Genomic DNA, 12,995 nt, shown 5'->3' on the forward strand with positions numbered 1-12,995 from the left:
AAACAGTGGCCAAAAGTGCCCAAAATGGTGGACAAACACTCATGCCAACACGCAAGCCAATGGACCTAAGGCTAAAGCACAAAAAGGGGGCACTTTACTTCCACCAATATGACCATTCATGGCATGAATTAGACAAGTAAAAACAGAATTTTAGCATGCAAAAATGGACTCCAAAACCCACTAATATGGCAGCTTAAGTGGCTCCAATGAGATGCATGCACCAAAACTCATTTCTAGGCATAAAAGGGCACATCCTCAAAGCATGAAAGAGGTCACATATGCAAAGATACAAACATGATTTATGGGCTGAAATATGATCCTAAATGATGCCAAATCATGAGGATGGTCTAAGCTACACATGCTAGAGGCTAATATGCTCAAGGCTTACAAGCCAAAACACAAAGAGAGGACATCAAACGTGGCAAGCATGACTGAAAGAGATGGCCAACAGGCCTTAAACATGGTAAAGTAATGCCAATACCTTCATGAAATTAGGCTAACACATGCAAGAATCATGACCTAAACACAAGATGCATTTCTAGGCCAAATAGAGGAATGTAAAGCAAGTATGTTAAGCATGCAAAAGGGCACAAATCCGACCAAAAACAAAGATAACATGTGACCTAGAAACACCAAAAAAAACTCTGAAATAGGGCCAAAATCAATCAAGCATGCATGTTGCCCTTTAAGCCAAAAGGCAAGGAAATGAGGCAATGAAGGGAGAGGGGTGTCCCTCCCCTATACAAGACTTCAAACCACCTTCCTCACCACTGAAAATCTGCTGGTTTTCAGTAGTGAGAAGACTAAAACACTCAAGAAAACAAAGCCTCACAAAGGAAGCACCAAAAAGGCCAAATAAGGCCTAAGAGGGTGAGTTTGAACTCAAACCACAAAACACCCTTAATGAAAGTTCTTAAGCATGAAAATATAACCTTTTTTTATGTTATGCACAAAACCTAAATCAGCAAGCAAGATAGGTAAAAAACTAGTGCAAGTTTGGGGAAACTAAAGCAAAGTGATTACCCTTGAAGAACCTTTGAAGAACAGTTGGTCCAGCCCTCTTCTTTTGATCAAAATCAGTCCAAAAACTCAAGAATCAACCCTCAAAGTGACTCAATCTTGGAGCAAGGTGTAATGGTGTGTGTATTAGTGCAAAAATAAGGTAAAAATGCACTTTTGGGCTACCAAACACACACTAAGGAAGGAGAGAGAGGGAAATATAGAGACAGATGATGTATCTATATGTATATGCTCTGGTTTTTCTCTCAAACTTGCCAACCAAGAACAAGGAGAAGACCTCTCCTCTTATAGAAGTCCTCCTTGGAAAGCTTTCCAAACAAGCTTCCTTAGAGGGAAATCCCTCCATACACGTGTATGGAGGGGAACAGAGTGGGTGCCAGCTATCACAGCTGGCACAAAATATCTACATAAAGTAGATGAACAGTAGTCGGCTGCTCAAAATTGCTATTTTGACAAAAAGGAGTGCCGACCGGCAACAAAGAATGCCGACCGGCAATATACATTGCCGATGGCAACAAAACACCAGCTGGGGGCCTCTGGCCATGGCCGGTGATGTGTGGGGATGCCTCACAAGGCATTCCCTGCCCCTCCAAGGCAAAACACAGGTGTTTGGTGCAAAACAAGACACTAAACAGTCGAGTTCGGAGATCCTGGGGCAAGGCGCGTAGCCGAGACCTCCGGGAACTCCAAACGAACACAAACATGGATGATCACCGGGTGTTCAAACGATGACGTCCAAGTCTTGAGGGCGGTCAAAAATGGGGTGTCTACAATTGGGAGAGGAGAATCTATGCTCGAGCGAACTGGTTTTCGCGCTCGAGCGGATGTACTTTATTCTTGTGTTTTGGAGCTCGAGCGGGACTTCTTGTGCTCGAGCGGGTCCAGTTTTTGTGCTTGACGCTCGAGCGTTCTATTATCTGCTCGAGCGGGTCATGCGTATATCAGTTGGCAGCTGGGCATTTTTGAATCACTTTTCACTTTTCTTTTCTCTCTCTTACTTTCCCAAAATATCTTTTGAGAGCTCCTCTCTCTAGAATCTCCCTTCTCTCTTAGGATTGATCTAGTTAGAGTGTTCTCCTACCCTTTGGCCTTTACAAAAAGTGTGCTGATCGTCGAGGGCTACGTTTTGATCCGAAAAGTTTAGAGTTTGGAGCACTTTGAGTTTGGTCTTCTTCTCCGTTTGAGCTCTAACTTCGAGGTAGGGATATCTTACTCCATTTTATGAGCTTTGTCTTTAAATTTTGGCATTTTGATATGTTGGGGGTTGTTGGGTAATTTGAGAAGGTTTTGGGGTCTTTGTGTAATTTCAAAAGATGGGGTTTCAAACATATAAACCTTTATGTATGTAATACATTGGGAAATGGACTTGGTGTTAGATTATTGATGGAAAACGGAACCTTAGGGTTGGTGTTGTGAATATGGAAAAAAGCCCTAATTGTTATGATAAATTAATTTGTATAATTAATTTAGGGAAATGAGAAATTGAATAGGAAATATTGAAATTGGAGAGGTACGGGATCAAAGAGTGTTGTTGGATTAATTTATCGCTCACCTAGATAAAATGTTGATACTTTACCCATTTGGTGCATTTATTTTCTGTTTAGAAATAACTGCTTTGGGCTATCGGTGGAGGATAGTTTTAATTGTTGTAGACAATGCATGATGATTAGGCAAACTAAAACTAATCCATTGGATATGCTATCGAATATAACGGTTGATATAATGCATCAAATTTTGTATTGGTTGATTAAATTTGTATATGATAATTGCTTATATACATTGTATTGTGTGGGAGGAGATGGGGGATGTATTCCACGGTTTATTGGAAGATGGGGGATGGACCTCTAAACCGGATTTTGTTTGAGATTGATACAACACTACAATGTGTATCATTTGTGAATTGTAGAAGTGTTTTGTTTGACATTGTGTAGACGTCCCCGAACGCCCCGGGAGGATGAGTCCCGTTCTGTTCATTTGGGGTTACTACAGTTCGGACTCGACTTGTGTCACGGTTCTTAATCTGAACCAAAGAGTCCAAATCTGGCAAATCATTTTGAGAAACAGATTTTTGAAAAAGTAGTGCCAAACATGGACTGCTTTGCCAGATACAGAGTCGCCACCTAAATATTTTTTATGGGAGAATTTAGGAAACCCTGACTCGGTGCCGAAGGCCACATGTCCGTCATCACCGGAGTTGTCTCAGCTCGGGAGCTTGGGTACGATCGGGGAAGGTCAGCTATGAGCACCCCCTTTCGCCCGGTCCGAAGACCGGCCTCTACTAACCGTGATATCCGTTTTGAGAACTTTATGTGTTCTTAAACCAATTGTTTAGCCTAGAATTACTATGTTATGCGCGCAGCAAACAAGTATAGACCAAATTGCCCAAATTGGAATAAAACATTTTTATGTTTGTTTCGAAATTGGTTTGCTACTCGCAAGTAGGCTAAAATGCGGATTTTGCCACCCTCACGTGGGCTTTTTAGAAAAGACGATTTTGCCACTTATCTAGTGGGTTTAAAACTCACAGTTTTAATACATTATTCCAATTTAGGTAATTTAACCTCCATCCACAGGCATTCAAGCAGTTTATATCACATAAGCAGCTAGCCTCATGGTAATCATGCTATCATGGTAACATTCACACGCATGCGATATGCTAAAGCATAAAAGCTTACCTAGTACTCCGTGCCAAAACAATAAACTAGTTAGCAAAATGTGCGTGTCCTAGTTCATGTTAATTTGCCTAATGCAACGCATACAAGATGCAATTTAGATAGGCTCGGTTAACCTAATAATGGCATATGTAATGTGATCAATTATCACATATTCGATTTGTAGATTGAAATACAAATGCAGTTAGCGTGATGTACCGAGCCTAATGCATGTAATACTAATGAATGCACGCATGCACAGCATAAGGTATGCTAATTTCAAAAAATGCCCTAATCTACCATCATAAGCAGGTAAATAAAAGGGAAGAAAGAAATGGGGATTGGAAGACATGCACACACTCACCCACACTTATTACATATTTACCCTCACTCAGAGGGTCCAAATGAATATTACAGTCCCAAAATAATAAACAAACGAAATTATTACAAAAAATTCTAATTAATTAAGAGAAAAGATACAAAAGAAAGGAGAGGGTGGCCGCAGCCTCTGCCTCGGGATGCGCAGATGATGCATGCTCGGAACTTGACTCGCCCGAAAAACCCGTACCGTACCCCTGCCACCTCTGTTTGTACTGCCTTGTCTCTCTGAAAATTGCCCAAGTCCTGGAGCAGGTTCCTTACACACTGCAGAGCACCACCGGCCAGACAGAATTTCCACCGGCACTCTACAATTTTCATCGGCTGTTCTTGGATTCATCGGCACTTAAAAGATTGTCGGTCGGCACTAAATTCTGCCGGTCGGCAGAAACTTCCTGCAGAAGACAGTTTGACAGCAAACAGAGAATAGACAGTGCATGGCATGGGGTTTTCAGGTATATGTAAGCATGGCCATACTTCCTATCATGTTTTGAACTCAAGGAAGCATGTCCTTCGATCTTCGAGCCACCAATGGTGCATGGTTGCTCAAGGAATCAAATTTGCCATTTGATATAAAGATGCATGCAACAAACAAAATGAAAACCGAAGCCTTATCAAGTTGGAATCAAAGGCCCCGGTGACCGGGAATCGAGGCACATTACATCACTTGAAGTATGAATGTTCCTTGATTCCCACACTTAGTTTGACACCCCAAACCAAGTAAATGCAATGCATGTTATGCAAACACGGCTCAAAATGCAACATGATGCCAAGATGCAAGGCACAATACGTACTATGCAACTAACATGACAAATGTGTAATGCCAAGCATGCAAGATGCAAATGTGATGCGAATATGGACCAATTTGGGAATGGGATTCACATGCTACGAGGCTTGATGGAACAACCATACAACAAACATGAAGCAAGCATGCAATGGGGGGGCCTTGAACCATAAAAGGACAGACCTTAGTCCACCCCAAAATAGCATCAAAAAGTGCTCAAAATGTTGGGCAACATCTCATGTTAACAAGCAAACTTACGGTCCTAAGGTTAAGGCACAAAAAGGAGACAACTTACCCCCACCAACATGACTTCTCATGGCATGATTTAGACAAATAAGAACAGAAATTTACATGCAAGATGGGACTCCGAAACCTCCTAGTATGGCAGCTACAATACCTCTCATGAAATGCTACCACCAAGACTCTTTCCTAGGCATAAGAGAGTACACCCCCAAGGCATGAAAGAGGTCAAGCATGCACACATGCAAACATGATTCTTGGACTAAAATAGCATGGCAAACAACTTCAACTCATTAAAGTGGATCAACTAAGGCGTGCTAGTGATTCATGTACTTGAGGGCTCACAAGCCAAAATGCATGGAAACCATATCAAACATGTCAAACATGACCAAATGGATAACCAACAGGTTTTAAGCATGAAAAAATAGTGCTAACATCTTCATGGAACCAACCCAACACACACAAGAATCATGGCCTAATCATGAGATACACTTCTAAGCAAAATGGAGCAATACAAAGCAAGTATTACAAGCATACAAAGAGGCACAAATCCAGCCGAAAACAGAGATCCCACATGACCTAAAAACACCCAAAAAGTTCTGAAATGAAGCAAAAAACCAAGCAAGCATGCATGTCACCCTTTTGGACCACAACTCAAGGAAACAAGACCATAAAGGGAGAGGGGTGTCCCTCCCCTATGCAAGACTTCAAACCAACTTTTTCAACACTAAAAATACACTGATTTCCAGTGGTGAAGGGATCAAGATACAAACATGACCAAAGCTTAACCAAAGAGGCAACAAAAGTGGCCAAACAAGGCCTAATAGAGTGAGTTTGCACTCAAAACACCAAACCACCTTAATGAAAGTTCTAAAGCATGAAAATATAAACCTTTTTTATGTTATACACAAGAGCGAAAACAGCAAGCAAGATAGGTAGAAAACTATTGCAAGTTTGGGGAATAAAAAGCAAGATGCTCACCCTTGAAGAACCTTTGAAGAACAAATGGTCTAGCCCTCTTCTTTTGATCAAAACCAGTCCAAAAACTCAAGAAACAACCCTCCAAGTCCCTCAATCTCGGAATAAGGTGTAATAGTGTGTGTAATGGTGCAAAAGTAAGGTAAAAACCACCTTTTGAGCTAAGAAACACACGCAAAGGAGGAGAGAGAGGGAGATATAGAGATGATATGTATCTATATCTCAAAGCTCTGGTTTTTGGTTGCCAAAGTCTAACCTAGATCCAAGAGGAAAGCCCCTCTCTTAAAGGACTCCCTCTTGCAAAGCTTATACAACAAGCTTGGCTAGAGGGAGATCCCTCCATACACGTGTATGGGGGGGGGAAGAGTTGGTGCCAGCTATCACAGCTGGCACAAAATATCTCCATAAAGTGGATGAACAGTGGTCGGTTGCCCAAAAATGTCACTTCGACAAAAAACAGTGCCGACCGGCAACAAAATATGCCGACCGGCAATAAAATGTGCCGACCGGCAATCAAAAGTGCCGATGGAAGCAAAAACCAGCCGGTGGCCTCTAGCCACTGCTGGTGGTGGGTGGGGATGGTCCACAAACCCTACCCTGCCTCTCAAAGGCAAGACAAGAGTGTTCGGTGCAAAACCAGACACTAAACGGTCAAGTTCGGAGATCCTGAGGCAGGGCGCGCGAGCCGAGACCTCCGGGAACTCCAAACGAACACGAACATGGATGATCACCGAGTGTTCAAACGGTGACGTCCAAGTCTTGAGGACGGTCAAAAATGGGGTGTCTACACATTGATATAGCACTAAAATGTGTATCTTGCCTTGATTAATTAAATTTGTATATGCTTATATACATTGTATTGTGTGGGAGGAGATGGGAGGTGTACTCCACGGTTTATTGGAAGATAGGGGATGGACCTCTAAACCGGATTTTGTTTGAGATTGATACAGCACTAAAATGTGTATCATTTGTGAAGCATGGAAGTGTTTGTTTGATTTGATATAGCACTAAAATGTATATCATTATTATTTGTGAAGTATGGACGTGATTTTTATGTGTTATTGATACAGCCCCAAAATGTGTATCCACCATGAATCTCGAAAGTATTCTAGTGATGAGTCATAATCTCATTAAATTGTTGGCCAAATTCTGAGTCTTGTTTTCAAACATGGAGTCGAATAAGAAATGAAAAATGAATTGTAACATGGACGTGACTGTCATGAAACCGTAATATGACATAAGTTGGAATATAAGTGTGGACCATCTATTGAATGTTATTATTTTAGTCATTGCTTATGCTTGGTTTAGTATATCTCTACTGGGCTGTGGCTCACCCTATATGGGACTTCATTTTCAGGTACCGACGGTATGTCACCTTCAAGAACATAGCTTGGGAGGCTAGAGGCTGACAAACTACTTTTGTTGTTTTGTTTTCTTTGGATGTATTTCATGTAAATTCAAGCCAAGGGCCTAATATGTATTTGAGTTAGTACTCTCATTTTGTAACCAAGTGTTGACTTGGAAAGTTGTAAGCCTATAGGACAGTTACTTTTGTTGTCAACGTGTAATGCATTTCGTAAGGATACTCTGATGATTGTAATATAATATCTTTTCCTGTAACTTGACTGTATGATATTATGGGTTTATTATTGAGGGCGTTACAATTTCTAAACACAACCAACCTGTTTCAAACCTGCCTAACATATCCCAAACTCAAGTACAAAGAATTAAAAGACGGAGATGCGATAAAGACACAATATAATCCACGGAACCGAGTCCGGAATACAATTAAACAATGAAGGGAAAAACCAGGATTTCTATATTGCCGGCTATTATACAGTGGGAAGTGAACTCCTAAAAACCATTTTCAACTTTAAAATAAAACATCTGTTTTTCCACTTTTGTCAGCTATTTTATGGCGGAACTATGTGGACACCCAAAAACATTTTTCCCTCATTTATCCAGCGATAAGCCTAGACAGGGCATTTGGGCACCTTTAATTCAAAACTGTCCCCACATTTGCCGGCTATTATGTGGTGGGACGTGGGCCTCCAAAAACCTTTTCCAACTCCCGCGCGGGTACCAACACAACACCACCCAACATAACTCAACAAAACTCAACATGATTCAACACAACTCAACATGATTCAACACAATGCAATATAGTTCAACACAATTCAATATAATTCAACATAATTCAATTCAACACCACTAAATGCAATCCAACATAATTCAAGATGAACTCTTAAACCGCAACTTCAATATTTCATCACAACATCCATATCATCCATACCATCAACAATTTCTTCCCCCAAAACTTTGTTTCATATTATCACATAATTTAAAATATCAACAATAAGCGTTCAATCGCAACTTTTACATGAATTTCCAAACACTTCCAAAATTCAATTAAACTTGTATATGTGCAATTCAATACCTCAATTTCATGATTCTACTTTCATTTTAGGCAAAACCATTATTGTCTTCTTGTGCCAAGCTAGGGTTTTAAGAGAAATTAAAGCTCGTCACCCAAACACTTTTTATTCCAATTCTTCTATTAATTTTAACCCCAATTTCATAAGCCCATAATCATAACCCAAAATTTAAACCCCAACAGTTCAAACTCTAAACCCCCAATCTCATGATTTATCATAATATGCTCAAAATTACAAATTTTGTATTTATATAAGAAAATACCACAAATCTATCTATAAATAGGAGTATTGAAGAAGAACTAGAACCCCTACCTCAAGGATCAACCAAGAAATTAAGGCTCCAAGAAGAATCCTTCGCAAATCCAAAATCCAATCGGTTGAAAATGTTGAGCTTCATGTATTCTTCACTTTTTGGTAAGAGATCTTGGCCAAATCTTTGAGAAATGTAAGCTATTTGGGTCAAGAAATCAAGGGCTTTCAGACCCAGGGTGAGAGGAAGGAAGAGGGAAAAGGAAAGTGCAAAAAATGATCTAAAAAATGACTTTTTAAGCTACTGAATTTGCGCAGTCCGCTCGAGGTCCACTTTCTGCGCTCGAGCGTACTTGCTTCCACTTTCTGCGCTACTGAAATCACTTTTTAAACTTCTAACGGCGATAACTCTCTCACCCGGACTTCGTTTTAGGTCATTCTTGTCTCCAAATCGAAGCCCAGAAAACAAGCTTTCCAATGGTTCTAGCCTCACACCCAAATTCAAAGTATGGAAAAAGAAAAGGGCAAAAGTGTGACGGCTATTCGTAGGAAAATTATCTGAATTAATGTTTTTGGTTCAATCCTACTTTACCACCATGTTACCACTTCAACCAATGTCCCAAAATAAAACAAGGGGGCTCCAAACACAATAATAAAAATGTCAAGAGCAATCCCACTGGTCTCAGAAATTCAGACTCAACCAGGTAGACCGCTCGAGCGTCTAATTTTGCGCTTGAGCGAACAAACTAACAATGTGACAATTTGTTTCCAGGTCCGCTCAAGCGGGGAAATCGCCGCTCGAGCATAGAATTGTTACCCTCAGTATTTTGTATCGTTGCAGGCGTGTCCGCTCAAGCGTAGGAAGTCCCGTTCGAGCGTGAAATGCTAGCCCCTAGTAATTACACTATAGCACTGCAAAACCTTTGAGACCCCTCTTTCTACGCTCGAGCGGGGAAGCTGTCCCTCGAGCAGGCCTTCTTGATCATGTCTAGATGCTCAAGCGTGGGAAGTCACGCTCGAGGGGGGAGCGCGATGACAGCTTTTTAACACAGCAACTTTAGATGATTTTCACACTTCCCTTTCTCTTTCCTTGATCTCCTCTCTCTCTCTCTCCTCTCTTGGAATCCCTAGATCTCCATTTACAAATAGCTTCCATACCATTGAGATAGTTGGGGATGAAGAACACTTGAAGGATAGCATTATCTTCCGATTGGATTGGGGATTTGCGATGGGGTCGTGAAGGAGTTCGAATTTGGGGCTTGATGGTTGACGTAGGGATATCTTTATTCTTGTATCTCTTCATTTTTGAGGAAATTTCATGGTATTATGTGTGATTGAAACCCTAATTGAAGTTTTGATTGAATAAAACCCACTTTCCCTGTAATTACTCTTTCACTCAACATTTTGCTTGAAATTCCTAAATTTCTCTCTCCAATATAAGTGAAGATATAGTTAAAGAACTAGATTTGTGACTAGGGGAAGAAACCCCCAAAATTTAGAGAAACCCTATGTTCCCAATTGGTTAGAAAATTGCCTAGTTAGTGAAATACTCAAGTAATTCATGACATTGGTGAGGAGATAACGTGTGGGCGTTGATGTAATTAAAGTAATGATAGCTTGAATGCTATTGGCCCTTGAGTTTTATATGTGATGATGGTACATGATGTTGATTGTGGGATTGACATGTGTTTTAATGTTTGAGCATGCATAAGTCTATGTGTGGGTTAGTAATGTGTAAAAGTGGTGCCGTGTTGTACCCGCGTGGGGAGTTTTAAAAGGTGCCCAATTGCCCTGTCTAGGCTTATCGGTGGACGAATGTGGGAAAACGTGTTTGGGTGTCCACACAGTCCCGCCGTATAGTAGCCGGCGAATGTGGGGGTTGTGTGTTAAAAGACACGGTTGTTCCCAATTGAGCTCATGCGATGGGATGCATGTAAACTGATTTCTTGGTTATGAATGTTTCTTCATGTAACTAGTTATCATAACATAAATTTATCTAAATTAAATTATAAGGACTCTTGTGAGATATAGACTATAAATATATGTTTGGTTGCTGAAATACCTTTGTTTGGGTTGTTATTTCACATGGATACCATATTTTGTTCAACGAAGTAGATATCTGGATAAATGTATTCCTACTGGGCATCTCGCTCAACCCTAACTTATTTTTCAGGGATTGAGGAAGGTCTACCTCGATGAAGCACCGGTTCAAATGCTAGATCTAGCTTACTTTGGGGAGTGAAGTGAAGTCAAGAACATCTTGTGTCTGTGTGTAATTTTTGGGGATTTTGTAATGGAACTTTTGTTTTTAATTCTATATTAATGTACGCCTTGAGGGCTCATGTTTTGTTAAGTTATCTAGGTCATTGAACTAGGACAGGACCTTGAGCACTGTGGAAATGTAATATTTGAATTGTAATTACTTAAGTCTCAGTTCACGGGCAAAGATGACCCATTTTGGGATAATATGATTATGTTGCCAATGTGATAACAGGGTTAATTTTCAGGGCGTTGCAAACAAAGCCGACCGCTCGAGCGACCTCTCATGCGCTCTAGCGAAAATTCACAACTCTCAGAATCTTAGACAGACTGCAAAAGTACTGGAAGCCTCACAGGTTTGCTCGAGCGTTACCTCTTATGCTCGAGCGGAGGGAAAAATTTTGCAGTGTTACACTATCTATCTACACAGGTTTGGAATATATATGAGGCTTTTGGATCAATCTCTTATCTTTTGACATTGGGCTAGTCAACTTCATCAATTGCTTCAATTTTTTTGATCAGCAAAACATAAGCTTTATTGATGAAAAAGCACAATGCATGCAAAAATTACATCAACAAAGCAGGGAAATGCAAAAGGCAACATAGCTAACCTCAACAATCCCATCTAGGTTGGCATCGCAAAGGAAGCACAATCATATGCTAGCACTTGAACTAAGATTGGTGAGAAACCAATCAAAAATACCCAAAGAAAAACATAACAGCTATAAAATCAGCAAAATAATCCTACATCGACAACAACAACAAAACATCAGCAACAGCAGCAAGAGATCTCTACAGCAGCAACAAACTAGTGAGCAGTGACAAACCAGTGAGCAACTCCACCCAACAAACACTTCCAAGCAACAAACAACAACCATTCAACCAGAAAGCCAACTGGTGATGGCAAACAAACCAACTAAACAGAGCCTCAGTTGCAGGACACCAGACTTGATCCATAACATTGAACCTCCATTTTTGATACAATACTTCACCAGTTGCAAATTAAAGATCAAGTTATTTATAGAAAACTCTACTTGAATTGGTGATGCTTTGAGCCATATAGAAACTCTAACCTTCACTATTTCACACAGATCTTCCAAATTTGGTTGAGAATCATTAAAAACACAATCATTTCTATGCTTCCACGTAGACCAGAGAGTAGCCAAAGGTATAACCATCCAAATTTTCTTCTCTAGCTTCTTCATTCTACAACCAGACCACCATTGCAACAATCCATGCACTGAACCTGGTAACACCCTCTGCAATCCCCACCATTGTACAATGTTGGACCAAAACAACCAAGCAAAAGGATAGGAAAGTAAAATATGTTCCACTGTTTCAACCCCATTATGACAGAACACACAATCAAGATTTGAACTCCCTGCTAGGATTCCAATTCTATGGAGGAAACTAGAAGTTTTAACCCTACCAAGCCAAGCCAGCCACCCAAAGAATTGCACTTTGAGAGCAGCAAAGTTGTTCCAAATTAAGACAGCCATTGGTACTGCAAGTCCCAGACTGCTTCAATGGTGTTGGGTTGGCAGTGTCAAGACCCGAACCCGCCCCCGTGGGTTAAGGAAATAACCGGCCAGTAATCATGAGATTACCTACGGCCTCAACCCAAACCAAACGTATTTTAACAGAGTCAATAGGGGCCAAACGGAAGCAATTTAAAGCTTTGTCCATAGAGCTGTGCTTATATGGCACATCATAACAAACCATCCATATGCATATTAATAACTTACAACAAAATATGTACTACATAAGGTTCTGTACATACAGGATCATATAAGTCTAAGTCAACCCATCATGACTATATACAACAGATGCAAAGTCTTCGCCGACATGACAGAATAATAATACATAACAAAAGGACGAAGACAGGTCTCGTGCATGAGACACAAGGGCTGACTTGCCAAAAACCTTTGTTGTTCCACATAGACTTCACTGGGGCTGGGTTGGGACTTCTCTAGGCTCACCTACAAACACATGAATGAGCGT

General features: G+C 40.6%; 1 protein-coding gene across 1 annotated transcript; it reads right to left on the bottom strand.

The window, feature by feature from the left end:
* Positions 1-11,687: 11,687 nt before the first annotated feature.
* Positions 11,688-12,493, bottom strand: LOC145795899 (uncharacterized). The gene is made up of 2 exons (XM_082880838.1): positions 12,068-12,493; positions 11,688-11,738 (listed from the first exon to the last, which is right to left on the bottom strand). The coding sequence occupies exons 1-2, from the start codon at positions 12,491-12,493 to the stop codon at positions 11,688-11,690; spliced, it is 477 nt and encodes a 158-aa protein (XP_082736964.1).
* Between the last annotated feature and the right edge of the window lie 502 nt (positions 12,494-12,995).

The sequence above is a fragment of the Camellia sinensis genome, chromosome 7, assembly GCF_055761805.1.
Source record: "Camellia sinensis isolate YWXY chromosome 7, ASM5576180v1, whole genome shotgun sequence".
Lineage (NCBI taxonomy): Eukaryota > Viridiplantae > Streptophyta > Magnoliopsida > Ericales > Theaceae > Camellia > Camellia sinensis.

Bases quoted from the DNA above. Each gene is read 5' to 3' on its own strand.
- LOC145795899 (XM_082880838.1), bottom strand. From the start codon at position 12,493: ATGGCTGTCTTAATTTGGAACAACTTTGCTGCTCTCAAAGTGCAATTC. The intron at 11,739-12,067 runs GTTAGAGTTTCT...TTGTCGATGTAG, and splicing joins ATCTGTGTGAAATAGTGAAG to GATTATTTTGCTGATTTTAT.